The 27,949-nt window shown below is 50.7% G+C and overlaps 1 protein-coding gene across 1 annotated transcript; it reads left to right on the forward strand.

Moving 5' to 3' along the window:
* The first annotated feature begins 16 nt into the window (after nucleotides 1–16).
* LOC142045776 (zinc finger protein RFP-like) lies at nucleotides 17–27,921 on the forward strand. The gene is given in 15 exon segments (XM_075071483.1): nucleotides 17–863; nucleotides 4,009–4,104; nucleotides 5,157–5,387; nucleotides 5,693–5,715; nucleotides 6,414–6,529; nucleotides 8,539–8,598; nucleotides 9,370–9,871; nucleotides 19,057–19,138; nucleotides 19,140–19,448; nucleotides 22,746–22,841; nucleotides 23,881–24,111; nucleotides 24,424–24,446; nucleotides 25,170–25,285; nucleotides 26,242–26,301; nucleotides 27,166–27,921. Coding segments are annotated over 15 exon segments (2,877 nt in total). The 5' UTR covers nucleotides 17–446; the 3' UTR covers nucleotides 27,681–27,921.
* The last annotated feature ends 28 nt before the right edge of the window (nucleotides 27,922–27,949 follow it).

A 27,949-nucleotide genomic window follows, 5' to 3' on the forward strand; every position in this document is an offset into this window, starting at 1 on the left:
TAAATATTCAACCTTTTGTAACTGTACCAGCTCCACACACACCCCAGTGGGTTACACAAGCACCAGAGAGACATGGGTCTTAAGGAGCCTGAAGGCCAGGTAGGGAACAGGCAGTAGGAGTCAGCAGCTGTGAATCTCACCCTCCTTCCCAGGCTGCCCCATCAGATCCTCATGTCAGGCAGTGAAACCCGCAGTCACTCGTTACCCCTTTTTGACCCAAGTGACTAGTCCACAGTTTGGGGCCTGGCAGACATTTCGGAGGAGCTGGTGACAATTTAGACTCATCACACTTCATTCAAAGGCTCTTTACAGTCCACAAAAAAGAAATCACATGAGACCACACCCAGAAAGGAAACATCTAATGGTACAAAGTTCAATCAGCCCATTTCTGAAGAGAAGGAAGTGAACCTAAACTTCTCTCTTGACTCTTTCCTGCACTAGAGGCCATGGCTGCTGCAAATCCAGCAAAAACGCTCCAGGATGAACTGACCTGTTCCATCTGTCTGGAGTATTTTAAAGATCCGCTGTCTCTAGACTGTGATCACAATTTCTGCCAAGCCTGCATCACCCAGTTCTGGGAGGGATTGGCTACCAACGTCTCCTGCCCTCAGTGCAGAGTGACTTTTCCCCAGAGGAACCTCCGGCTGAACAGGCAGCTCAGGAATATTGTGGAAGCAGCCAGAGAACTCAGGTTACCCTCAGGGAGCGAACCAGAACCAGAAAGACTGTGTGAGAAACACAAGGAGCCTCTAAAACTGTTTTGCAAAGAGGATGAAATCCCCATCAGCCTGGTGTGTGACAGATCCAAGAAGCACAGAGATCACACTGTCATTCCTGCAGAGGAAGCTGCTGAAGAATTCAAGGTAGGAAAATAACCTATTGCTGTTTTTATAAGCAGAGCCTTGGGAATTTCCAGAGCATTCGTTTCCTTTAGCCCCAGACAGCTACTCAGTGAGCTCCACGGGAGAGGAACGAGGGGTTTCAGGCCTAGGGAGGTTTCCCAGCAACTGGGAATCCTCCCAAGGCTGATGCAGGTGGAGAACTGTGGCCCTCCATAAACGTCCTAAGGCTGACATGGAGTGAGGGGGAGTGATGAACCCGGACCCCACCCCTCCTGCTCCCCATACACAGAGTCCTGGGTACTGAATGACCCCACTTCTCTGCCCCTCCCCACTTCCACCCTTTCCCAAAGCTATAAACACCATGTCCGTGCTGCTGCTCCTCTCCCTGGGGCTGAGAGAGCAGGAGGAGCTGCCCGCTTCGCACACGTCCCCTTTGCTCTTCTCCTGCAGAGCTCCTCATGACAACAGGAAGGGAGCCCCACCCTCATGAGACTGGCGGGGAGCACCGGAGTGGAGCTCCAGTCCTGCAAACCCCAGCAAGTCCGCCTGATATAATCAGAGATGGAATTGCAGGAAGCAGGGACTGGGTGGGAGCAGGCAGCAGAGCAATGGGGCACTGTAGCAGGGTCATTGCTTCCAGAGTGTCCCCTCATGGCCTGGGGTAGCCCTACCTCAATTTCCCTCTGAGGTTCCCAGAAATAATCCACAAGGGCTTTTCTGTGGCCAGTAACACCCCTGCTCTCTGAGCAGTGACTCTCAGGTCTTCTAGTCTGGAGTTTGGCCTTATCACCCTGAAGAAGATCCCGAGGCCTCCTCTGCCTTCTCCTCCCTTTGGCTCTCCATAGGCCTCTGTTTTACCTATCCCAGGCCTGGTTGGATTACATGGCATCCCCTTCTCCTCCCGGTCACTGCTCATTCATTCTCCCCACCTGGGGAGGAGAACTGGCTCTGTCACACCCAGCCGTGATCACCAGTCCTTCGTTGTCCTCACCTGGAGAGGAGAACTGGTTTATCACAGGTGGGGCTGAGACCCCTCTCTCTTTACAGGGCCAGCCACTCTGTGACCGACATTGTTCCTCTTCCACATCTCCTGAGGACACAGGGAGACAGTCCCCATCCTGCAGATTTCACTTAGGAAATTTTGGCCGTAGATTTCAGTGTGGGAACCTTGTGCCCATAAAGGTTTCCATGTTGGCATCAATAGCAGTAATAAAAATTCATAATCAATAGAATGTTCTGATTTCTACTGCAGTAGCATCTCCAGGCCCCGATGAGGGATTAGGGCCCCGTTGTGCCAGGCACTGTACAGACAAGTCAGGCAAAGAGCCCACAGCCGCAGTCTAATGAAGATGATATGCAGCTGGTGGATAAAGAAAGAACCAGGGCTAGGAGTGGGCGACACGTAAAGAGGGTTGTGTTTGCATACATTAGCAATCACAATAGGTCATCATGGGTGGCCACCATTCCATATTTCAAAGCTGTCCGTTTTCCGTGGTGCAGACTTAGGTGCCTGTACTTTTCTATGGGGAATGTTTTAGGTGATGGAGTGGTAGCAGGCACGAGGGGGAGTCCATGGCTCAGTCTCCCCTCCCTCTTGTGGGCTTGGCAGGAATTTCAGAATCAGGGTTAGGGAGTTGAGACCCCCTTGGGTGCTATTTCCCAAATGGTGGCTTGTGACCCACCAGTGAGTTGTGGGAAGTTGTAGTTGGGTTGTGGGCTTAGTGCGGAGGGTTAGCCCTGCGGGGATGGGAGTGGCAGCTTCTGTCCTGCAGGGCTGAGTCCAGCTCTCCACAGTTGGAGCCTGTGGAAAAAATTCCAGCATGAACCTACTTGTCCCATCTGTCTGGAGTATTTCAGAGAACCTGTCACTCTGGAGAGTGGGAACATTTTCTGCCAAGCCTGCATCACCCAGACCTTGGAGAAATTAGATATAGCCATCTCCTGACTGAGCAATAATTAAGAAAGGCCATTAGGAGGGAAAGATGCCTTGATAAAGGTGGCAGGCCCTGCAGGGAGATGTTGTTTCCCACTGGGATTCTGAACTCCTGCGGTGCTCCACGAGGGGTTAAACTCAGATGCTGCTGGCCTGCACTGGAGATCACTGTCCTAAACACCATTTGGACTCCAAGCACGTTGAGTCTTCACACAAAAGGGCTCCTGACAGCGCAGGTCCATGCCAAATACAATGGGTATCATAGGCACCGACTCCATGAGTGCTCCAGGGCTGGAGGACCCACGGGGAAAAATTCGTGGGTGCTCTGCACCCGCTGACAGGCAAGCTCCCCGCCCCCTGCCTCCTCCTCCTCCCCTGAGCATGCTACAGTCCCACTCCTCCACCTACCTCCCAGCACCTCCCGCCTGGCCACCACCAAACAGCTGTAGCAAGCTCCAGGAGGGATGTGGGGGAGGAGTGGGAATGTAGCGCACTCAGGGGAGGAGGCGGGACCAGGGCGGGGATATGGGGATTAGAGTGGGTTGTAGCTAAACTAACCCCTGGGTGGTGGTGACCAGGGTTAGGCTGAAGAACCAGCCGAACTGATTCCATTAGTCTTTATACTGCTCTTGCACAATGCGGCATTTTGAAATCTCTGGAACTCATTGCTTCTGGGCGCTGAGCTGGGGAAGAGGCACCCAGGCAGCCCTGCCTCTGTAAGGGCCCAGGACAGAACTAGGGCAAACCCCAACTGTTCTTGACAACAATGAAAACATCAAATGTGGTTTGCCCTAGTGCCAAAGCCAATTCTATCCACCCAGTCCAGTCCTCAGGAATTCAGGGCTGAAATTCAGTGGAAATTGGGCTCTTTTGAGAATCCCAGTCCATATTTCAAGCCCTGGAGGTTTCTGAGATTTCTATCACCTTGTTTGTTAAGCTTCCTCAAAAACAGAATATTTCACACAGTGAAAGAAAAATCCAAGGATGTGACGCCAGTGTCATGTTGGTATAAATCAATAAGGAAAAAAGGTCAAACAGTTTCAAGGAGTCTGAAAATGAAACACTCCCAGCGTTCACTAATATGACTTCAATTCCTTGGTATCACGGATATTGTAAAGCTACTGGGTTCTCCACTCATCAGTGGAGTGTTTGTTTGTGTTGGAAAAGCTCCCACCCTCACTCTCACTCTTAACAATAACAATAACACCACTCAACTCAGTTTCGTTTCTTCAGGAAAAGATTCAGGCCCATTTGAAGATGCTGAGGGAAGAGAGAGAAAAGCTCCTGGGATTTCAAGTGAGAGAAGAGAAGAGAAGCCAGGAATATCTGGTAGAGGCCCATCATTATTAATCTGCATTTGTAACAAGCCGGATGGAGGGGCGTTCTGAATCAGAGCAATAACGAGAGGCAGGGCAATCTAGAGGCTCAATCACATTTTATCTCAATCAGTTGGGGCAGGTAAAGCAGAAATCCGTTAAGTGGAGAATAATCACAAGTAAATCAAAATTAGTTGTTTTAGCAGGAATTACTACTTAGGCCTACACCACAAACCAGTGGGTTTCAACCTTTCTACATTTGATAATTTTGAATTGGAGGTGCAGAGACCCCTTTGGAAATCCATTGTCTGTACAGACCATAGGTTGAAACCCACTGCCATAAACTACTGTAACTATTATTCTTATCTATTGTATATTTACTAGTTAGTTTAATTACACTTTCTTCACAGGAAACATTTTACATTAATGAAATAACAGAATTTTGAATTAGAAAATCCAGTGCACTAAAATAAACCCCCACTGTTACACATTCACGCCTCAGTTTCACCGTTTTCATTGTTTGTTAGCTCAGAGTTTGGGGAATGTTCAATTATATCTTGAGGAATCCCCTTGTGCAATCCTTGTTTACTGTTTTGAGTTCCAGCTTAAATAGAGACATGTGTCCCTAACTTTGAAGTCTTGGTTTCATGACTGAACAATTATCCCTCTGCTCATTTCTGGCTTGCAGTCCCGTTGTGCTCTGACTATCTCTCCATTCCTGTCATTCACCTTTTATGCCTGAGGGTGTTTTCCAGATGTGTCGTTTTACAGTCCTTCGTATTTTCTTATTTTCACCACCCGCTGCTTTGGATCTCCATCTCCAAGGCCACCGATAACGCACTACCCAGACCATGTCAGACATGGGAATGTCCTCTTATGAGATTCTGGAGCCAAATGGAAAGGTGTGAGATAATTCTCTCTCCAGAAACCACAGGATATTGTTCAGAGTCAGATGACTTAGAACTTGGAAAAAAATTCTCCGTCCTACACACTCAGCACTCTATGAAAGGACTCCAGGCTCCATCCATGTCCCCTGACCAGCCCTTTCCCTATTTTCCTTCACAGAGAAATATACAAACCGAGAGGCAGAAGATTGTGTCTGAATTTCAGCAATTGCGGCAGTTCCTGGAGGAACAAGAGCGGCTCTTGCTGGCCCAGTTGGAGAAGCTGGACAAGGAGATAGTGAAGATACAGAATGAAAACGTCAGTAAACGATCTGAGGCAATTTCCCATCTCAATAACGTGATCAGTGAGATGGAGGGGAAGTGTCAGAAGCCAGTGACTGAATTGTTGCAGGTGAGACTGAGTTAGAAATACTCCAGACCCCAACACAGGGACAAGACTGCTCCTAAAACATGGGCACAGGAGTCCAGCAGTCAGAGATCACCGTGTAACTCAATGTGTATTGCAGAGATGTGAATGACTATTGTTTTTGAAAAGTTACAGAGACTGTGATGTAAAAAGTGGAAAAGCCTCATTAGCTCAGCAAATACATGGCCCTGTGGCCAGATTACAGCCTCTTTTCCCCATACTTGCTAAATCCCTTCTTCTGGAATTCTAAGTGTGTCAGGTGAGACTGAAATTCTCTTTCTTTCCTCTAGGATGTCAGAAGCACCTTCAGCAGGTATGTGGCTCTCTCATTCCCCCTCGCACGTCACAATGCTGGTGGTGATGTTACCACCGCTTCTCCCCAGGGTTCTACAGCCAAATGTGTGGGGAAGGTCATATTTTGGATCCAAATCTCTCTGATCAACTTCATCTTGAGGTTCTCACCCTTTTATGGAAGACTCTGGAATTCTCCATTCAGTGGGAAGGACTGACCTCAAGTATTTCTTAGAGATGTCACCTCCCTGAGGGACTGGCTGCCTCAGGATTGTAGGGATGGAATATGGGCCTGTCAGTGCTGAGGCCCTGGTTACCATTCAGCCCAGGGCAGCAGTGGTCAAGAGTCTTTCCCACCTAAAGGCTGTTTGGAGACCTGTGTGGAATGAGCTGGGAAGCAGGGAGTTGGTGCCTCAGTCTAGTACTTAGAGGACAGATTTCTACACTTCATCTGGAAACTTCCTGTCCCTCAGAGCATGGAGGCCAAGGAGTGAACTGGCCGTAGAGACACAATTCTCCTTTAGTCTCCAGAGCTAGACTCTCTAGGCCAGTGCTGAAGAATAATAATGAGACCTTTTGGGGGGAAGGTTTCACTGCCACGGCCTTGCTCTGAGGCTGTGAGAAGTAGAGGAATTCCAGACCCATTAGAACAGTGATTCACTAGCCAGAATTTATGAGTCAATAAATGAAATATAACCATGTGGAATTGTTTCTCTCTAGGTCTGGGAAGGGGAAGTTCCAGCAGCCAGAGGAGATTTCTCCTAAGTTAGAATTAAGGCTCAGTGATTTCTCCCAGAAAACTGTTGCTCTAATGGAGACTCTCAGGAAGTTCAAAGGTACTGAGAAGGGACCTAGGAGGGGAAATTGGGATGAACCGTGGGAATAGAATGGATCTGGCCAATTGGTTGATAATTAGATGATGGATCTATTCAATAGTTGGTGAGAATGCCACATGCTTGGGGTCCAAGACACTCCAGTTGATTAATCCAAACCTGTAAACATTGCAATTAGTATTAAAGTAAGAAATTAGAGACATACTGAAAGAAGTAGTGGCCAGTTACCTTCTACTGGGCCATAGGTGCATCACAGGAAATTTCCTGTGAATTTCAGATTCCTCTTTACAGATCCAAATTATATATTTTAGTTATTTCAATCATCTTTGACTGTTACAAATATTAAGCATCTTATTTAACTCATACAATAAACATGCACAAACCTTTTAATTGGCAGGGCTTTTCCTATACAAGCTATTTTCATGTTTTTGGTCTCTTTTCTGATTGGTTTATTTCCACAGGTTATGTATAGACCACTTTGATTCTATTCTCTGCATAGGGGTTTTGGACTTTGCTAACTGCTCCTGGGCAGCACATTGTGGGTGTCTGGTGTCTTTAAGCACATTGTGTGGTCAAAACATCTTTGTCCCCCAGAGCAACTTATGAACACATCGCTTAATAACAAGGTCCTTAAGGCAACATTTCCCTTATGTCCAGCAAACTGCTCACCAGGCCAAAGCCAAGTCAGTCAGTGCAAACGCACAATCTCCATCTGTCCAAATTGCTTCATATGAAATGACCCTTGTATCAATTCTCAATACTTAACTTAATAACTAGTGGAAAACAAATAAATGGAGCAGATGTAGCTGGGGCCCCAGCATCAGGACGTCTCACATGAATTCATGATTTACCAAAGGTCACAATATTCCGTCCCAAATTCCCCAAAATGGCCTTATTTGGGGCATCTGGGTTTCTTTCTCCCAGCTAGAGAACTGCAGGGCAGGTGCTCCAGAGCTGGACAGCCTCCACAGGTGGAATAAGTGGGAGCTGCAGGTGCCCAAGTCATCTGAGAGGCCCCAGGTGCCAAAATCTAGACCCTAAATTAAAGGCCATTTGTTAGAGATGGACTCAGCCCATTACTGTGGTCTGGTCCTGTGTGGCAGCTAGTCTGGGACAAATGGGCTGTAGGAAAGGAGAATGCCCCTCCTCCATGGTGAGGGATCCCTCCAGCACAGGGGCCTCTTGCTCTCGTGCCTCCTCCCCAGCAACTGCAGGCACAAGGCGTGTTCCTGAGAGGGCTGGGAATGGGGTAGGCCTGATGAGGGCGGGTGGAAGAGGGAGAGGGATGGATAAAGGATAGAAGAACATGGGCAGAGTAAAGCTGGACCTCTGATACTCTGCACTCCGGGCTAGACACACAAGGGCCACTGTCATAATGAGGTAACTCTGGTTGGCTTCAGAACTTCCTCAGCCTATGCCAAGGTCTGCACCGGCCCCACCAGCCACTGAATAGCAGAGTCACCCCTCAATTTCCACATTTATAAAATGATTTTACTATTATTTCTATTTCTGCCTATGGAGGACGAGGCCCCGTTGTGCTGCTCTCTGTGGAGACGCTGAGTAAACTGCCCCAACAGCTCACAATTAGAGCCAGGATTTTGCAAACTCTCAATATCCCGTTAGTGTCAAAGGGACCAAAGTGGGCAAAGTTACTTTCATTCCAAGGTCTTTGCAGGCTCTGGGTCTAGGTTATGACAAAAGGCAGTAAATGAATGAGACAAACCAACTGGAGTCTGAAGAGAGGGAGGGGATGAGGAGGGGAAAAGTAAATCTCACTTACAGATAATCTGTCCTAGGATGGTTGTGTGGCTTGCAGGATATTGGTCCCATTGCTGGGAGATGCCTGAATCTGAATGAGAGAGGAAAGAGACAGTTTCAGACCTTTTCATATTAAATTTCTTGGTGTGTTTCTCTGTCACAATTAAAAGACAGTTCTAGGTGTTGAGAGTGGGGACGCTGTTATAAATATGAAAGCCTGAAATCTCATCTCCTTTCTCTTTCCCCCCCTCCAGACACTCTGCCGTCTGCACTAGAGACAAAAAGAGGAGGATCCCTAGAAACATTAAGACAGGGTGAGATTGCAGCTGGAGATTGCCTTAAATGATCAGAAAATTCCTTTGAAAATGTCTTCATGAGATTGTAGCTAAAGTTACCAGCCAAACCAACACCGACCATGACACACGGCCCTAAAAACAACACACTGATCAGTGAGGAGCTCCCACGCTGAAGTCACACAAACATTCCTGACACCAACCTTAGTGCTGAGTTCATGCCGAGGAACTTCACTGACATCTCTGCTCAGTCACAGGTGCCCAAGGCAGAGGCAGCTCCCTGGGATCCAGGCCTGTTGCAGACAGGACGGGGCTGCTGGGAAGTGTGAGAAATGGTCTCAGCCTCCCCCAGGGCTGAGCTCCAGTAGCGTAGCTAGGGGGGTGCACGGGAAGCAACTGCTTCCCCTCAGCACATTTCCAAAAGCAGCACCTTAGTTAAGGGTTACCATGGCACCAGCAGGCGGGGCCCACGCTCCACTCTGAAGCTTGGCCTGCTGGGCAGGCGCTGGGTTCCTGCAGGCAAGGGTGGGCAGCACAGCCAGAGGAGCCATGGGGAGGGGGCGGCACAGCCAGAGGAGTCATGGGGAGGGGGAGAGTGGGGGCGCCACAGCATGGCCGGAGGAGCCATGTGGGGGGGCACACGGCACGGCGCAGCCAGCCAGCCAAGGGGGCATGACCAGAGGAGGAGCCAAGAGGGGGGCTCCTTTTTAATGTTTGCTCCCCCTGCTCTTAGAACCTGGCTACGCCCCTGCCGAGCTCTGCCCCTGACCCTCTGATTCTCTCTCTCCCCAGCAAATGTGACTCTGGATCCAGACACGGCTCATCCCCAACTTGTCCTGTCTGAGGATCGGAAAAGTGTGAGATGGGGAGACACACGGCAGCGACTGCCCAACAACCCTGAGAGATTTGACACTGCGCTGTGTGTGCTGGGCTGTGCGGGATACACCTCGGGGAGACATTGCTGGGAGGTGGAGGTGGGGGCTGGGCGATTCTGGGCTGTGGGGGTGGCCAGAGAGTCTCTGAGGAGGAAGGGATGGATCAGCCATAACCCTGAGGGGGGGATCTGGGCTGTGGAGCGGTTAGGGGGTCAGTTCCAGGCTCTCACCTCCCCTGTGACCTCCCTGCCCCTGAGCCGGGTCCCCAGCAGGATGCGGGTTTGTCTGGACTGTGACCGGGGGCAGGTGACATTTATCGATGCTGGTGACGAGGCCCCAATCGTCACTTTCCCGCCGGGCTCCATCCCTGGGGGGAAAATCCGACCCTGGCTCTGGGTGGGGGGATCCCGGCTCCGACTGTGTCCCTGAGACACAGCAGAGGGGGGCACCGGAAATCATCCTCTGCAGCCTCATGGACCCAAGTCTCTATGATCTTGGAGGACTCACATCGACCCAGCCCCTGGCACCTCATCTCTATGGCTGCTGGAAGCTGCTCCCACTCCCTCTCTGCAGCCCCAGGGATGGGAGGAGGAAGAATCTCTGGGGCTGCTGAAGGAGGAGCAGAGGGGACCTGAGGGGCAGAGGTGGGGGCTGGATAGGGACCAGAACTAACAGCCGGGCTGGACACAGGGCAGGGGTGTTGGTGACAGGGACACAGCATTGATCAATCAGAGTTTGGGGGTTGGGGAGAAGCAGCAGCAGCAGCAGGGAGTGGTTTGTACAGATCGGTGTCATTGGATCTCACTGGGGTCTCCCAGCCAGAGTTCCTGCTGCAGGGGCCCAAGTCACCTTCCCCTGTAGATGCAGGGTTGGCACCACTGTATTTGTCACACCATGGGGCATGGACAGGGAGAGTTAAAAAATCATAGGATAAACCAGGCTACATTATATAATGTTTTTTTGGAAACCTCATGTTTTGGGGAGTCAATTTCAGTTCTGCGTCATGATTTTTAGCTTCTGGGGTTAGCAACACTGTGAGAATCAGGGAGGCCAGGCTGGGCTGAGCCAGAAGGAACAGAGAAAACACAAGGAAAAGATAAAGTAAAACAAAAGAAACAGAGAGTCCTGGAGAAAGGGTGAAAATTAAACATAAAACCAATGACAGGAAAACACTTTGGAGAGGGGAAAGGATCAGAGGCAGGGAGAGGGGAAGGGATAAACTCAGGGAGAAGAATGGATAACGTGAGGGGGCTGGTCTCTGACAGGAGCAGAGAAGAATGGAAGAGACACAGAGAAATAAACAGAGATGGGAAATGAGGACTAGGAAAATGGTTTGTGATAATGAACAGTATGAATGAGGGGGGAAGAGAAGGGAACACAAGAGGGACAGAGATTTATACAACGTCACTGAAGGTGAGACTGTAACTCAGGGGTGGCTGACCTGAGCCTGAGAAGGATCCAGAATTTACCAACGTACATTGCCAAAGAGCCACAGTAATAAATCAGCAGCCCCCCATCAGTTCCCCTCTTCACCTCCGGAGCTTCCCACCCATTGGTGGACCTGCCTATCGGCACCTCCCTCTCCCTTCCCATGCCTCCTGCCCACCACGGTCAGCTGTTTTGCGGTGGTCAGGAGGCTCTGGGGGGAAGGAGGGAGGAGTGAGGGCATGGGAAGGGGTGGGGGCCTTAAGAGAAGGGGTGGAGTGGAGTGGGATGGGGTCAGGGCCTGGGGCACAGCCGCGGTTTAAGTAGTGAGCACCCCTCGGTACATTGGAAAGTTGGCATCTGTAGTTCCAGCCCCGGAGTCAGTGCGTATGCAAAGAGCCGAATATTAACTTCTGAAGAGCTGCATTCGCTCCGGAGCCACAGATTGGCCACCCCTGCTGTACCTAGTTACTTTAAGAATACACACGAAGTGAGTATTCACCCATGAAAGCTTGAGAAGTTTGGACTGCGCTTTGTCTGAACAGCCCCTTAGAACTGTTCGCTGAGGGTGGCCCTCCTAGGAGAACAAGACACTGGACACCGTGACTTGGAGGGTTAGTTAGTTTGGCCACCCCTGAGACAGAAAGTGGACATTTGAGAGTTGGGGCTTGTGGCTTCAGCCCCATGGGAGGGACCTGCCTGGGCTCTGGGCTTCCTCCCTGTGAGGAGGGGATCTTGGGGCTTCAGCCCCACGAAAGGCACCTGTTGTGGCTGAGGGCTTCAGCCCTGTGGGGATGGGGTCTTGGCGCTTCAGTCCTGTGGGGTGGGGGGTCTTCAACCTCATGGGAGTCCAAACTTTTGAAGACCCCAACAGCAGAACAGGTGTATTTGAGAATGTGCCAATTCTCTGTGACTGTAAAGGCAGATGAGGGCTGCAGCAGGACAGAGACCCCTGGTTGTCTTGGACTTCTCTGCTACCGAATCCAGGGCTCCTTCCTCTCAAGTTTCATGAGGTTGCCACCTGCACACTGGCTCCCTCACATTGAAAGATTTCATATTGTTACCAAACTATCAGGTCCGCCTGGCTGAGAGCCAATGACAGCCAGACAGAGATAAGGAAAGGTTGCTTTATTCTGCAGAAGAAAGGAGAGCCTTGTACCTTGGTACAAAAAAACTCCATCCTATACAAACCTCACAACGCTTTTATACACATTCAGATAGAGATCCTTGCCATGTTAACACTTGATTGGTGGTTGTCAGACCCCGTACTTCTGTTATATGGTCAGTGAAAACCGGTTTGGAGCTAGTTTCTCCTGCTTTAAGGCAGAAGAGAGAAGACAGTTCAAAAGTTCAGGTTACTGTGTAGGTGAGGTTTCTGCTTCCCCCTAATGGCTGAACTGTTAGTTGTTACAGGGGGTTGCCAGTATCTTTCACAACATGTAGGCTTCTGCCAAGGGTGTTAAGATCTTTTCCCCCTGGCAGACATCATCCTTGTATCGAGAGAGAGCTGCAGCCACCACCTTTAGATAAATAATGACAGAGTGATGGGAACACCACCTTCTCCACCTCCGGTGGACAGATGTTTGAATGGGACCCAATCTGGTTGGCAAGCTGGCAGGATCAGGCCCCACTCACAAGATTGGCAGCTGACTGATTTTTCTAGGTACCTGAGCTCCTTTGTGAATCCTTAACAAGTGTGTTTGGGCCTGCAGAGCTACATCTTGTTGCCCCAGGGCTATTCACCATAACCACTTCCTGGTCTTTCAAAGGCCCTGTCTACATGACGTGGTTTTGTCAACATAAGGCAGCTGACATCAACCTTACTATGCAGATGTACACGCTGTAATGCTTCTCCCGCTGCTTCGACTCGCATGTTACGCCGGCATAATAAACCCCCCTCAAGGGGAGGCATGGAGCTTAGGATGACATAGTTAGAGTGACACAAAGTCAGTGTGAACATCGTGTTGTTTGCATTGCCCTAAGTGGCCTCCACGAGGTGTCAATCCCAGAATCCCGCCCTGGTCACCATTTTGAACCCTGCTGCCCGGCAGCCAGGTACCCAGGTGAATTCCGCTCCCCTGTTAAAGCCCCAGGAAGGTGTGAATTTGCTCTTCCTGTTTGCTCAGTGTGGAGAGCTCACATAGTAACTGCCCAGCAGAGCAGGCCCGCTCCACGCAGCAAATGGCTCCTGCCTGGAGTCTGCGGGAGATGGTGGATCTCACGGGTCTGTGGGGAGAGGAGGCTGTGCAGGCCTAGCTCTGATCCAGCCACCGGAACTTGTGCAGGGATGGAGGGGAAGGGCAGTGATATGGACATGTGGCAGGGCCGTGTAAAACCCAAAGAGCTGTGGCAGGCAGAGCAGGAGGCAAATAGTTGCCCCTGGTGCAGAACGACAGACCTGTCACTTCTACAAGGAGGAGGCTGGGGTCAGGGTGATGGTGAATCGCCCCCACATTGAGCTCCTCTTGCAGCCTTGTGCACATAACGCACAGCACAGTGCTGTAGAGCAGTGCAGGATCCTGCTTTCTGACCCAGATGACTGGCTCATGGGTTACCAGGGCAGTTGAAACGTGACCTAGTAGGAGGCCCATGGAACGATGGGGCTGAGAAACCTGCATCATGTGATGTTGTACCTGCCCCATGAGGCACTGCAAACCCTTCCCAAAGCACCCTGCAGCCAGTTGCATAGTGGGATAGCTACCCACAGTGCACTGCTCTCGGTGCCATTGCAAGAGCTCCTAAAAAGCCTTATCCTAAAAAGGCTCCTAATATTCATTTCTGTTTATTTCTGTTAATTTTTTAAATGAACGGCTTGCAGAAATTGGTAAGTGTCATGCTCTTTCCCCCATAAAACTCCTTAAACCACACTGCCCTGCACCCAAGGGGCGGTGCTATAGATTGTGGCTACTAAGTCACACTGACCTGGGCCAAAGGGCTGCTTTATAGACTCTGGCCACTAGGCCATGCTGACCTGCACCAAAGGGGGTGCTGCAAGCTCTGGCCTTTAGGTGATGTTGCCCTGCTGCTTCATAAACTGTGCCCGATAGGCCACGCTGCCCTGACCCTAGGGGCATGGACCGTCACAGTATCTTTCATACAATCTAGTGTATTTACAAAGTATGTAGGAAGTTCTGTTTCCATTTTCTAAGGCGGCACCAAACCATCCCACCCATCCAAAAAAAAATGCAGAGATCTTGCTTTGCTCACTGCTCCAAACTCTATCAGTCAACTTGTGACTGGGCGCGCGCGCACACACACACACACACACACAAAACACAAAAATTCCAGAGTGGCCTTGAGTCTTCTCTTTTTTAACCTGGACAAAGGGCAGCTGCTACATTCATCCATTTAAAGGGCTCTAAACCAACAATCGGTCAGTGCCTTTAGTGAACATGTGCAAAGTAAGTCAATAATGAACCAGGTAGCACAATGACTTACCTCTACACCGTCTTACCCAAAGTGACAATGAACTAAGAACAAGAGTAAAAAAATGAATAATGAAAAGGAGTGAAACTGCATCTACCAGGGATTACATAAAAGGGAGTGCAATACAGGCAATTAAATACTCCTTAGGGAATTCTGTGCCACTGCACAGGCGCAGAATTCATGTGCCATCCAGACTTTTCTTTTTCTCTGCAGAAAATACATTCTGCTTTCACCCACCAGGGGCCACTGAGGAGGGGGGACAAAGGGAGTAATTTCCAAGGGGCCCAGGAGATTTCAAAGGGCCTGAGAACCCTGGCTGCTACCACTGCCATGGTAGCGGTGGCTGGGAGCCCCAGGCTCTTTGAAATCACCCAGATGAGCTGCGCAGGGCTCCTACATGCATATATTGGATGGGTGCAGTGGCAGATTAGGGGGAAGAGAAGTTCCAGAGCTTGGCAGGAGATCAATCAGGTTCTTAAAAAGAAAGCTTTTAATTAAAGAAAGAAAGGTAAAAATCACCTCTGTAAAATCAGGATGGAAAATACTTTACAGGATAATCAGTTTCATATAGCCCAGAGGAACCCCCTCTAGCCTTAGGTTCAAAGTTACAGCAAACAGGTAAAATCCTCTCAGCAAAAAGGAACATTTACAAGTTGAGAAAACAAAAATAAGACTAACAGGCCTTGCCTGGCTGCTGCTTACAAGTTTGAAACATGAGAGACTGATTGAGAAAGATTTGGAGAGCCTGGATTGACATCTGGTCCCTCTTAGTCCCAAGAGCGAACAACCCCCAAAACAAAGAGCACAAACAAAAGACTTCCCCCCCCACCAAGATTTGCAAGTGTCTTGTCCCCTTATTGGTCCTCTGGTCAGGTGTCAGACAGGTTTACTGAGCTTCTTAACCCTTTACAGGTAAAAGAGGAATTAACTCTTAACTCTCTGTTTATGACAAGGGACATGGGTGAGAAGCAAGAAGGGGGAAACATCTGGAAAGGGGGGAGCACTCAGAGGCTTGCTATGTGAAAGGGGTCAGCAGTACAAAAATTTGAGACTCACTGATCTACAGGGGAATCTCTCGACTGAGCCTAGGTCACAACCCAAAGAAAGATCAAAGGCTGAAGCCATTGGTTTGCAATGAAATGCCCCTGCTATAGGAAAGGGGCTATAATTAAATAGCCATTGGAGCAGGGTCCTGCGCCTGCATCTTCTACCCCTAGTGCCCTGACCCACAGGCTACAGAGTCGTTGTCACCAGTGATGAGCTGCCAAAATCTTAGGAATGGGTTCCCTACCGGGTCTTCGGTGGCCCAGCAGTGGTGGGTCCTTCAGTGCCAGAGTGAGTGAAGGACCTGCCGCCGAACTGCTGCTGAAGACCCGGTAGGGAACCACCTGGTGAGTACAAGCCCCACCCTCCTCCCAAAACAGCCTATCCCCCACATCCGAGCCCCACCCATGTCCTGCCCCCAACTGCTCCCCTCAGAACCCACAACCCATCAACCCTCCTGTTCCTTGTCCCCTGATCGCTCCTTCCCAAGACCCCTCACCCTAACTGACCCCCCGGACCCTAGCCCCTACCCAACTCGCCCTGCTCACCCGGACCCCAGCCCCTACCCAACTTGCTCTGCTCCCTGTCCCTTGACTGCCCCAACCCCATCCACCACCACCCTCACAGACCCCGGAACTCCCACCTACCCAACCCCCCCTTCCCCATCCCCTGACCATCCCCCCAGAATCTGTGCTCCATCCAACCCCCCTGTGCCCAGGACTCCCTGCCCATTATCCAACCCCACTGGCCCCGGCCCCTTATCACATCACTTACCATTGCCTCTCCCCTCTCCCGGAGCCTCAGTGCGCCGTGTCCAGGAGCAACCCTGGACAGTGCTGCAGCAGCCTGGCTGGCTCCAGTGAGGCCTGAGCTCCCGCCTCTTGGCCCGGAGCTCACAGCCCTGCCCAGGCCTTACCACGCGGCTCTGAGCAGGGTAAGCAGCATGGTAAGAGTCCTGGGCTGGGGGGGTTGGATAAGGGGCAGGGAGTCCCGGGGACAGGGAGTGGGGGGGGGGTTGGATGGATGGGGGCAGAGATTCTGGAGGGTGGTCAGGGGATGGGGAACGGGTGGGTTGGGTAGGGGGAAGCAGAGGTGGGGTTGGGGGAGCCTCAGATTCTCATGAGGGCCCCTGTGGGGCCCGGGACAAATTACCCCACTTGCTCCCTCAGGTGGCCCTGGAGCTCGCAGCCCCCCCTTACCTTGCAAGCAGCTGCTTAAAAAGCAGCAGGTCTGGGAGCTGAACTGCCGGCAGCTCAGCACGCTGCAGATCTGGTGGAGGAGGGGGGAAAGCGGGGATGGGCCAGGGAAGGTCCCAGCTCTGCTGGGAGCTCAGGTGGGGGGACAGGATGGTCCCATGGCCACATGTGGCCCATGGACCAGAGTTGTTTGCCCAGCCACCCGGCCCTTTAACAGCCGGTTCTCCACTCACATCTAATTTTAGCAACCGGTTCTTGCGAACAGGCTCCAGCTCACCACTGGTTGTCACCCTCTCGCTCTGACCCAGGGACTGTTTAATTATTTAGCCAGAGTGGAGCAGTGTGATCAGAAGAGATTGCTGGGATCCTCACATCAGGGACCTATCCCAGACCCATATGTGGTTAGTGGCAGTCACCTGAGCAGTGGAGACAGCTCTTCAAACCCTTCTCCCCGTCAGGCAGAGCAGGGAGCAGAACCTGAGTCTCCCAATGTACCAGGCAAGTGCCCTAATTCCTGAGCTCAAAGTCATAAAGAAGCCTCTCCAGCACCTGCCCTGGATATTGTCAGGGACCGTCATCCAGAAGGGGTGCTCAGCGCACTTCTTACAGGATAGGCTTTCCCCTGCCTGCTTTCTGGTTTGAGGCTCCCTTCTGGGATTTACCCATGAGGTAGGTGTGTGGACTCTTAGAGGGTGAGGCAGCAGCGCTCAAACTCAGAAACAGAAAAATTTAGGAAACCCTGGGAAATTTTTATCATAGAAATGGTGGGTGTTGAGTTGAGTTCAGGTGTCTGCAGAAGTTAGGGGCTGCCAGGCAGAGGTTTTTTGCATGGGGCAGGAAGAGGTGGGGGAAGTGGTGGAGTGGGGGCCAGAGCAGGGGTCAAGCACCTCCAGGGAAATTAGAAAGACATCGCCTCTGGGATTGTTACTGGAGAGGAGTCTGGGGATTCTCATTGGCACAGTCAGCTGCAAGTGACATGGGCTGAGGGATCCATCTCTCCAGCCTTCCCATCACAGCTCTGGAGATCACTTCTATTGGCCAAAAAATAACTGCATGTCACGTGTGTCTGACTAATGCCTGCAATTCCCAGGCAATCCCTTCACCAGTACAAAACCTCAGCATCAATGAGACTTGGATGGGGCAGAGGCATTCTGGGGGTGTGGTCAGGGTATGTTGGGAACAAGGGGAGCTGGGTTAGGGGGACAGCAGGCTAGGGCTGGGGAGCTTCAGATTTTCTGTGAGGGCTCCCTGTGGGGCCCGGGGTGGAATTTACCCCACTTTGCCCTCGGTGTACGGCCCTGGAGCTCGCGCCTCCCCCCCCACCTTGCGCAGATGCTCAAGCAGCAGGTCTGGGGAGCTGAGTGCCAGCGCTCGTGCCGCTTGCAGCTCTGGTGGAGGGTGGGGGAAGGGGGATGGGCCAGGGGAAGGTCCCAGCTCAGCTGGGAGCTCAGGATTGGGACAGGATGGTCCAATGGGTTGGATGTGGCCCTGGACCAGAGTGATTTGCAGCACCCGTGCCCTTCAACAGCCCGGTGTCCTCTACCCATGTCTAATTTTTAGCAAGGTTCTTTGTGAACCGGTTGTAAATGCTTTCCAGTTCTACCATGTTTCACCCTCTCGCTCTGACCGGGACTGTTTAATTATTTTTAGCCAGAGTGAGCGTGTGTCAGAAGAGATCTGCAGGATCTGCTCACATCAGGAATATCCTGATCTGTGGTTTGGGCAGTCACGCTGAGCCATGGAAACCGTCTTATTCAGAAGCCTTGTCCTGCCTTCGTCAGTCGCGGGTAGGATCTGAGTCTTCCCATGTGCCCAGGGTGGTGCCTAACTCTGAGTGCTAGTCATTAGAAGACAGCTTTCCTAGCAGCCTCCCTGGATTATTGTCAGAGACCCATCAGAAGGGCGTGCTCAGTGCTCTACAGTATCTGCTTTCCCCTACCTGCTTTCTGGTTTGAGGCTCCTTCTGGGATTTACCCATGAGGTCGGGTGTCGACGGCTTAGGTGAGGCAGCGCGCTCAAACTCGAACCAGAGAAATTTTATGAACCTGGGATATTTTATCAAGAAATGTGGTGTTGCGTGAGTTCGGGTGTCTGCAGGTTAGGGGACATGCAGGCAGAGGTTTTTCTGCATCTTCGTCTTGGGCGGAAAGGTGGGGAAGGGGTGGAGTGGTAGAGCAGGGTCAAGCTACCCCAGTGAATTAGATAAGACATGGCTCTGGGCATTGTTCTGGAGAGGGTCTGGTATTCTCATTGCACAGTCGAGCTGCAACTGACATGGGCTGTAGGATCCGTCTCTCCAGCGTCCCCATACAGCTCTGGAGACCCTTCTGTGAACAAAAATAACTGCAGGTCACGTTGTGTCTGAACTAATGCCTTGCTAATTCCCAGGCAATCCCTTCACCTAGATACAAACCTCAGCATCATGAGAATCCTCTGCTGGCCCATCATCGAGAACTGACAGCATCTGGACGCATGAAACTCCAGATGCGTTAGAAGCAGTTTACACATGTAAGGAGTGCTTACAACAAGATTCTCTCTTTTTTGTCTGGAGTATTTTAAAGATCCGCTGTCTCTAGACTGTGATCACAATTTCTGCCAAGCCTGCATCACCCAGTTCTGGGAGGGATTGGCTACCAACGTCTCCTGCCCTCAGTGCAGAGTGACTTTTCCCCAGAGGAACCTCCGGCTGAACAGGCAGCTCAGGAATATTGTGGAAGCAGCCAGAGAACTCAGGTTACCCTCAGGGAGCGAACCAGAACCAGAAAGACTGTGTGAGAAACACAAGGAGCCTCTAAAACTGTTTTGCAAAGAGGATGAAATCCCCATCAGCCTGGTGTGTGACAGATCCAAGAAGCACAGAGATCACACTGTCATTCCTGCAGAGGAAGCTGCTGAAGAATTCAAGGTAGGAAAATAACCTATTGCTGTTTTTATAAGCAGAGCCTTGGGAATTTCCAGAGCATTCGTTTCCTTTAGCCCCAGACAGCTACTCAGTGAGCTCCACGGGAGAGGAACGAGGGGTTTCAGGCCTAGGGAGGTTTCCCAGCAACTGGGAATCCTCCCAAGGCTGATGCAGGTGGAGAACTGTGGCCCTCCATAAACGTCCTAAGGCTGACATGGAGTGAGGGGGAGTGATGAACCCGGACCCCACCCCTCCTGCTCCCCATACACAGAGTCCTGGGTACTGAATGACCCCACTTCTCTGCCCCTCCCCACTTCCACCCTTTCCCAAAGCTATAAACACCATGTCCGTGCTGCTGCTCCTCTCCCTGGGGCTGAGAGAGCAGGAGGAGCTGCCCGCTTCGCACACGTCCCCTTTGCTCTTCTCCTGCAGAGCTCCTCATGACAACAGGAAGGGAGCCCCACCCTCATGAGACTGGCGGGGAGCACCGGAGTGGAGCTCCAGTCCTGCAAACCCCAGCAAGTCCGCCTGATATAATCAGAGATGGAATTGCAGGAAGCAGGGACTGGGTGGGAGCAGGCAGCAGAGCAATGGGGCACTGTAGCAGGGTCATTGCTTCCAGAGTGTCCCCTCATGGCCTGGGGTAGCCCTACCTCAATTTCCCTCTGAGGTTCCCAGAAATAATCCACAAGGGCTTTTCTGTGGCCAGTAACACCCCTGCTCTCTGAGCAGTGACTCTCAGGTCTTCTAGTCTGGAGTTTGGCCTTATCACCCTGAAGAAGATCCCGAGGCCTCCTCTGCCTTCTCCATGGGTCTCCTCCCTTTGGCTCTCCATAGGCCTCTGTTTTACCTATCCCAGGCCTGGTTGGATTACATGGCATCCCCTTCTCCTCCCGGTCACTGCTCATTCATTCTCCCCACCTGGGGAGGAGAACTGGCTCTGTCACACCCAGCCGTGATCACCAGTCCTTCGTTGTCCTCACCTGGAGAGGAGAACTGGTTTATCACAGGTGGGGCTGAGACCCCTCTCTCTTTACAGGGCCAGCCACTCTGTGACCGACATTGTTCCTCTTCCACATCTCCTGAGGACACAGGGAGACAGTCCCCATCCTGCAGATTTCACTTAGGAAATTTTGGCCGTAGATTTCAGTGTGGGAACCTTGTGCCCATAAAGGTTTCCATGTTGGCATCAATAGCAGTAATAAAAATTCATAATCAATAGAATGTTCTGATTTCTACTGCAGTAGCATCTCCAGGCCCCGATGAGGGATTAGGGCCCCGTTGTGCCAGGCACTGTACAGACAAGTCAGGCAAAGAGCCCACAGCCGCAGTCTAATGAAGATGATATGCAGCTGGTGGATAAAGAAAGAACCAGGGCTAGGAGTGGGCGACACGTAAAGAGGGTTGTGTTTGCATACATTAGCAATCACAATAGGTCATCATGGGTGGCCACCATTCCATATTTCAAAGCTGTCCGTTTTCCTTGGTGCAGACTTAGGTGCCTGTACTTTTCTATGGGGAATGTTTTAGGTGATGGAGTGGTAGCAGGCACGAGGGGGAGTCCATGGCTCAGTCTCCCCTCCCTCTTGTGGGCTTGGCAGGAATTTCAGAATCAGGGTTAGGGAGTTGAGACCCCCTTGGGTGCTATTTCCCAAATGGTGGCTTGTGACCCACCAGTGAGTTGTGGGAAGTTGTAGTTGGGTTGTGGGCTTAGTGCGGAGGGTTAGCCCTGCGGGGATGGGAGTGGCAGCTTCTGTCCTGCAGGGCTGAGTCCAGCTCTCCACAGTTGGAGCCTGTGGAAAAAATTCCAGCATGAACCTACTTGTCCCATCTGTCTGGAGTATTTCAGAGAACCTGTCACTCTGGAGAGTGGGAACATTTTCTGCCAAGCCTGCATCACCCAGACCTTGGAGAAATTAGATATAGCCATCTCCTGACTGAGCAATAATTAAGAAAGGCCATTAGGAGGGAAAGATGCCTTGATAAAGGTGGCAGGCCCTGCAGGGAGATGATGTTTCCCACTGGGATTCTGAACTCCTGTGCTTCTCCATGAGGGGTTAAACTCGGATGCTGCTGGCCTGCACTAGAGGAGATCACTGTCCTAAACACCATTTGGACTCCAAGCACATTGAGTCTTCACACAAAAGGGCTCCTGACAGCGCAGGTCCATGCCAAATACAATGGGGATCATAGGCGCTGACTTCATGAGTACTCCAGGGCTGGAGGACCCACGGGGAAAAATTAGTGGGTGCTCTGCACCCGCTGGCAGGCAAGCTCCCCGCCCCCTGCCTCTTCCTCCTCCCCTGAATATGCTGCGTCCCCGCTCCTCCACCTACCTCCCAGCACCTCCCGCCTGGCCACCACCAAACAGCTGTATCAAGCTCCAGGAGGGATGTGGGGGAGGAGTGGGAAAGTAGCGCACTCAGGAGAGGAGGCAGGGATTTGGGGAAGGAGTTGAATAGGTGTGGTGGGGGAGTTGGGGCAGGGACTTTGGGGAAGGGGTTGGAATGGCTCTGGGAGGGGCAGGGCAGGGGTGGAGTCAGGGTTGGGTTGGAGGCAGAGGGAGGTCAAGCACCCACCGGCACCATTAGAAGTCAGCACTTATGATGGGGATTAGACTGAGTTGTAGCAAAACTAACCCCTGGGTGGTGGTGACCAGGGTCAGGCTGAAGAACCAGCAGAACTGGTTCCATTAATCCTCACACTGCTCTCCCACAGTGCGGCATTCTGAAATCTCTGGAACTCACTGCTTCTGGGCGCTGAGCTAGGGAACAGGTACCCAAGCAGCCCTGCCTCTGTAAGGGCCCAGGACAGAACTAGGGCAAACCCCAACTGTTCTTGACAACAATGAAAACATCGAATGTGGTTTGCCCGAATGCCCAAGCCAATTCTATCCACCCAGTCCAGTTCCCAGGGGTTCAGGGCTGAGAGTCAGTGGAAATTGGGCTCTTTAGAGAATCCCAGTCCATATTTCAAGCCCTGGAGGTTTCTGGGATTTCTATCACTTTGTTTGTTAAGCTTCCTCAAAAACAAAATATTTCACAGTGAAAGAAAAATCCAAGGATGTGACGCCAGTGTCATGTTGGTATAAATCAATGAGGAAAAAAGGTCAAACAATTTCAAGGAGTCTGAAAATGAAACACTCCCAGTGTCCATTAATATGACTTCAGTTCCTTAATATCACGGATATCATAAAGCTACTGGGTTCTCCACTCATAAGTAGAGTGTTTGTGTTGGAAAAGCTCTCCTCCTTCTCACACCTAACAATAACACCACTCAACTCAGCTTCTGTTTCTTCAGGAAAAGATTCAGGCCCATTTGAAGATGCTGAGGGAAGAGAGAGAAAAGCTCCTGGGATTTCAAGTGAGAGAAGAGAAGAGAAGCCTGGAATATCAGGTAGGTGCCTGTCATTATTAATCTGCATTTGTAACAAGCCGGATGGAGGGGCATTCTGAATCAGAGCAATAACGAGAGGCAGGGGCAATCTAGAGGCCCAATTATGTTTTATCTCAATCAGTTGGGGGTAAAGCAGAAAGCTGTTAAGTGGGGAATAATCACAAGTAAATCAAAATTAGTTGTTTTTGCATGAATTACCACTTAGGACTATACCATAAACCAGTGGGTTTCAACCTTTTTGCATTTGATAATTTTGAACTGGGGGTGCAGAGAACACTGTGGAAATCTATTGTCTGTACAGACCACTGGTTGAAACCCACTGCCATAAACTACTGTAACTATTATTCTTATCTATTGTATATTTACTACAGTTAGCTTAATTACACTCTCTTCATAGGAAACAATTTACATTAATGAAATAACAGAATTTTGATTTAGAAAATCCAGTGCACTAAAATAAACCTCCACTGTTACACATTCACGCCTCAGTTTCACAGTTTTCATTGTCTATTAGCTCAGTTTGGGGGATGTTCAATTATATCTTTTGGAATCCTCTTGTGCAATCTTTGTTTACTGTTTTGAGTTCCAGCCTAAATAGAGACATGTGTCCCTGGCTTTGAAGTCTTGGTTTCATGACTGAACAATTATCCCTTTGCTCATTTCTGGCTTGCAGTCCCGTTGTGCTCTGACAATCTCTCCATTCCTAACATTCACCTTTTATGCCTGAGAGTGTTGTCCAGATGTGTTGTTTTACAGTCTTTAGTATTTTCTTATTTTCACGTCCCACTGCTTTGGATCTCCATCTCCAAGGCCATTGATAACACACTATCCAGACCACGTCAGACATGGGAACGTCCCATTACAAGATTCTGGGGCCAAATGGAAAGGTGTGAGATAATTCTCTCTCTAGTAACCACAGGATATTGTTCAGAGTCAGATGACTTAGAACTTGGAAAAAAATTCTCCCTCCAACACACTCCAGCATACTCCAGGCTCCACCCATGTCTCTGACCAGCCCTTTCTCTAATTTCCTTCACAGAAACAAACACAAACCGAGAGGCAGAAGATCGTGTCTGAATTTCAGCAACTGCGGCAGTTCCTGGAGGAACAAGAGCGACTCCTGCTGGCCCAGCTGGAGAAGCTGGACAAGGAGATAGTGAAGATACAGAATGAAAGTGTCAGTGAAGTATCTGAGGAAATTTCCCATCTTGGTAACCTGATCAGTGAGATGGAGGGGAAGTGTCAGAAGCCAGTGACAGAATTGTTGCAGGTGAGACTGAGTCAGAAATATTCCAGATCCCAACACAGGGACAAGACTACTCCTAAAACATGGGCACGGAAGTCCAGCAGTCAGAGATCACCGTGTAACTCAATGTGTATTGCAGAGATGTGAATGACTATTATTTTTGAAAAGTTACAGACACTGTGATGTAAGAGATGGAAAAGCCTCATTAGCTCAGCAAATGCATGGTCCTGGGGCCAGAACGCAGCCTCTTTTCCCCAGACTTGCTAAATTCTTCTTCTGGAATTCTAAGTGTGTCAGGTGGGACTGAAATTCCTTCTCTCTATTTCTGTCCTCTAGGATGTCAGAAGCACCTTGAGCAGGTACGTGGCTCCCTCTCACTCCCCCTCACATTTCACAATGCTGGGAAAGAGTTTGGAGATGATGTTACCACCATCTCTCCCCAGGGTTCTACAGCAAAATGTGTGGGGAAGGTCACATTCTAGATACAAGTCTCTCTGATCAACTTCATCCAGAGGTTCTCACCCTTTTATAGAAGACTCTGGAATTCTCCATTCAGTGGGAAGGACTGACCTCAAGTATTTCCTAGAGATGTCACATCCCTGGGGGACTGGCTGCCCAAGGATTGTAAGGATGGAATATGGGTATGTCAGTGCTGGGGCACTGGTCACCATTCAGCCCAGGGCAGCAGCGATCAAGAGCCTTTCCCACCTGAGGATTGTTTGGAGACCTGTGTGGAATGAGCTGGGGAGGGGGGAGTTGATGTCTCTGTTTAGTTCCTAGTGGACAGATTTCTACACTTCATCTGGGAACCTCCTGTCCCTCAGAGCATGGAGGCCAAGGAGTGAACTGGCCATGGAGATTCAATTCCCCTTTTGTCCCCAGAGCTGGTCTCTCCAGGCCAGAGCTGAAGAATAATAATGAGACCTTCATGGGAGGCGGGAAGGGTTCACTGCCATGGCCTTGCTCTGAAGCTGGGAGAAGTAGAGGAATTCTAATTCCAGACCCATCAGAACAGTGAGTCACTAGCCAGAATTTATGAGTCAATACATGAAATATAACCATGTCAAATTGTTTCTCTCTAGGTCTGGGAAGGGGAAGTTCCAGCAGCCAGAAGAGATTTCTCCTAAGTTAGAATTAAGACTCAGTGATTTCTCCCAGAAAACTGTTGCTCTAGTGGAGACTCTCAGGAAGTTCAAAGGTACTGAGAAGGGACCTAGGAGGGGAAATTGGGATGAGCCGCTGAGACTGTCAGAATAGAATGGATCTGGCCAATTGGTTGATAATTAGATGATGTATCTATTTAATTGTTGGGTGAAAATGCCACATACTTGGGGTCCAAGAAACTCCAGCTGATTGATTGAAACCTTTATTTGTCCCACAAGCATGCCTTGCCATTGCAATTACTGTTCAAGTAAGAAATTACAGACATACCTTATAGATGTACTGGCCAGTTACCTTCTTCTGGGGCATAGTTGCATCACAGGGAATTTCCTGTGAAGTTCAGGTTCCTCTTTACAGATCCAAAGTATATATTTATTAGATTTTTCAACCATCTTTGACTGTTACAAATATTAAGTATCTTATATAACTCGTACAATAAACATTCATGAACTTTTTAATTGACAGGGCTTTTGCTATACAAGCTATTTTCATGTTATTGGTCTCTTTTCTGATTGGTTTATTGCTATAGATTACGTATAGGTCACTTTGACCCTGTTCTCTGCATAGGGGTTTTGGACTTTGCTAACTGCTCCTGGGCTGTACATTTTGGGTGTCTGATGTCTTTAAGGTTTCAGAGGGGTAGCCGTGTTATTCCCAAGTCTTTGCAGGCTCTGGGTCTAGATATGGCAAAGGGCAGAAAGTGAATGAGAGAAACCAACTGGAGGCGGGAGGGAGGGGATGAGGAGGGGAAAAGTAAATCTCACTTACAGAGTGTCTGTCCTGGGTCCAGCTGCAAGGATGCTGGCTCCATTGCTGAGCAATGCCTGATTGAGAGGGGAAATAAGTTTCAGACCTTTTTATATTAAATATCTGAGTGCTTCTCGGTGTGTTTCTCTGTCATAATTAAAACACAGTTCTAGGAGTTGAGAGTGGGGATGCTGTTATGACTATGAAAGCCTGAACTCTCGTCTCCTTTCTCCTTCCCCCCTCCAGACACTCTGCCATCTGCACTAGAAACAAAAAGAGGAGAATCCCTAGGAAGATTCAGAAAGGGTGAGATTGCAGCTGGAGATTGTCTTTCAATTATCAGAAAATGTCTTCATGAGATTGTAGCTAAAGTTACCAACCAAACCAATACCGACCATGACACACACAGCCCTAAAAACAACACACTGAACAGTAAGGAGCTCCCACACCGAAGTCACACAAACACTCCTGACACCAACCTTAGTGCTGAGTTCATGCCCACGCTACTGAACAGAAACACTCTCCCTGAGCAGCCTGTGAACAGAGCTCTCTGCCTGAAGGGCTGACACATTCCTCTGCTTTACCCCAGTGCAGGGGGTCTCCCCAACACTCTTCTGCAACATCCTGCCTTTCCACTGGGCAGGGCTGGGCTCCCCCATTGGAGCTGCTCCCTGCTTCCCGGAGTGGGGAGATGCTCTCCCTGTGAGGCTGCCAGCTCCTCCCTTCTCTCTGGGCTGGGGATGGGGCTACCCCCCCGAATGACATTTCCTTCTCTCTTTTCTTAACTGGCTCTTCCTACTCTGGCTGGGGAGTGCAGGCTGCATTTAGGAGAGGGAGCTTCCCTCTGGGGTTCAAAGCTGGTACCTGCCTCCTCCTCACTAAAACCTTCCTTGCTGTGTCTGTGATGCTGGGAATGGAGCAGCCCCAGCAGAGGGAGCAGGGAGCTGAAACCTCAGCAAGCAAATGAAAAATGAATGAAGTGGCTCCCATTACACAGACTGAAGAACTGCAGTGACATCCCTGCTCAGTCTCAGGTGTCCAGGAGAGAGGCAGCTCCCTGGGATCCAGGCCTGTCCCAGCCAGAACTGGGCTGCTGGGGAGTGTGAGAAGTGGTCCCAGCCTCCCCCAGGGCTGAGCTCTGCCCCTAACGCTCTGATTCTATCTCCCTAGCGCATGTGACTCTGGATCCAGACACGGCTCATCCCCAACTCGTCCTGTCTGAGGATGGGAAAAGTGTGATACGGAGAGACACAGAGCAGAATCTACCCAACAACCCTGAGAGATTTGACTGTTGGGCCTGTGTGCTGGGCTGTGAGGGATTCACCTCGGGGAGACATTGCTGGGAGATGGAGGTGGGGGAGGGGGGAGGCTGGGCTGTGGGGGTGGCCAGAGAGTCTGTGGGGAGGAAGGGACGGATCAGCCATAGCCCTGAGGTGGGGATCTGGGCTGTGGAGCGATGGGAGGGTCAGCTCCGGGCTCTCACCTCCCCTGTGACCCCCCTGCCCCTGAGCCGGGCCCCCAGCAGGATCCGGGTTTGTCTGGACTGTGACCGGGGGCAGGTGACATTTATCGATGCTGGTGACGAGGCCCCGATCTTCACTTTCCCGCCGGGCTCCGTCCCTGGGGGGAGAATCCGACCCTGGTTCTGGGTGTGGCTGGGATCCCAGCTCAGACTGTGTCCCTGAGCGGGGACGGGGAGGAATATCTCATTGGGGAACCAGACATCAGCCTTTCTAACCTCACACAACCCAGTCTCTATGACCTTGGAGGACTCCTGTTACCCAGCTCCTGGCTCCTCATCTCTATGACCTGTGGAAGCCCCTCCCCTTTCTTGCAGTCTCAGGGATGGGGGGAGGAGGGGGAAGAACCCCTGGGGCTGCAGGAGGGGCCCTGAAGGGCTGATGTTGGGGCTGGGCAGGGGGCAGAACTAACAGTCGAGCAGGGGACAGGCGCA

The sequence above is a fragment of the Chelonoidis abingdonii genome, chromosome 12 (genome assembly GCF_003597395.2).
Source record: "Chelonoidis abingdonii isolate Lonesome George chromosome 12, CheloAbing_2.0, whole genome shotgun sequence".
Taxonomy (NCBI): Eukaryota; Metazoa; Chordata; order Testudines; family Testudinidae; genus Chelonoidis; species Chelonoidis abingdonii.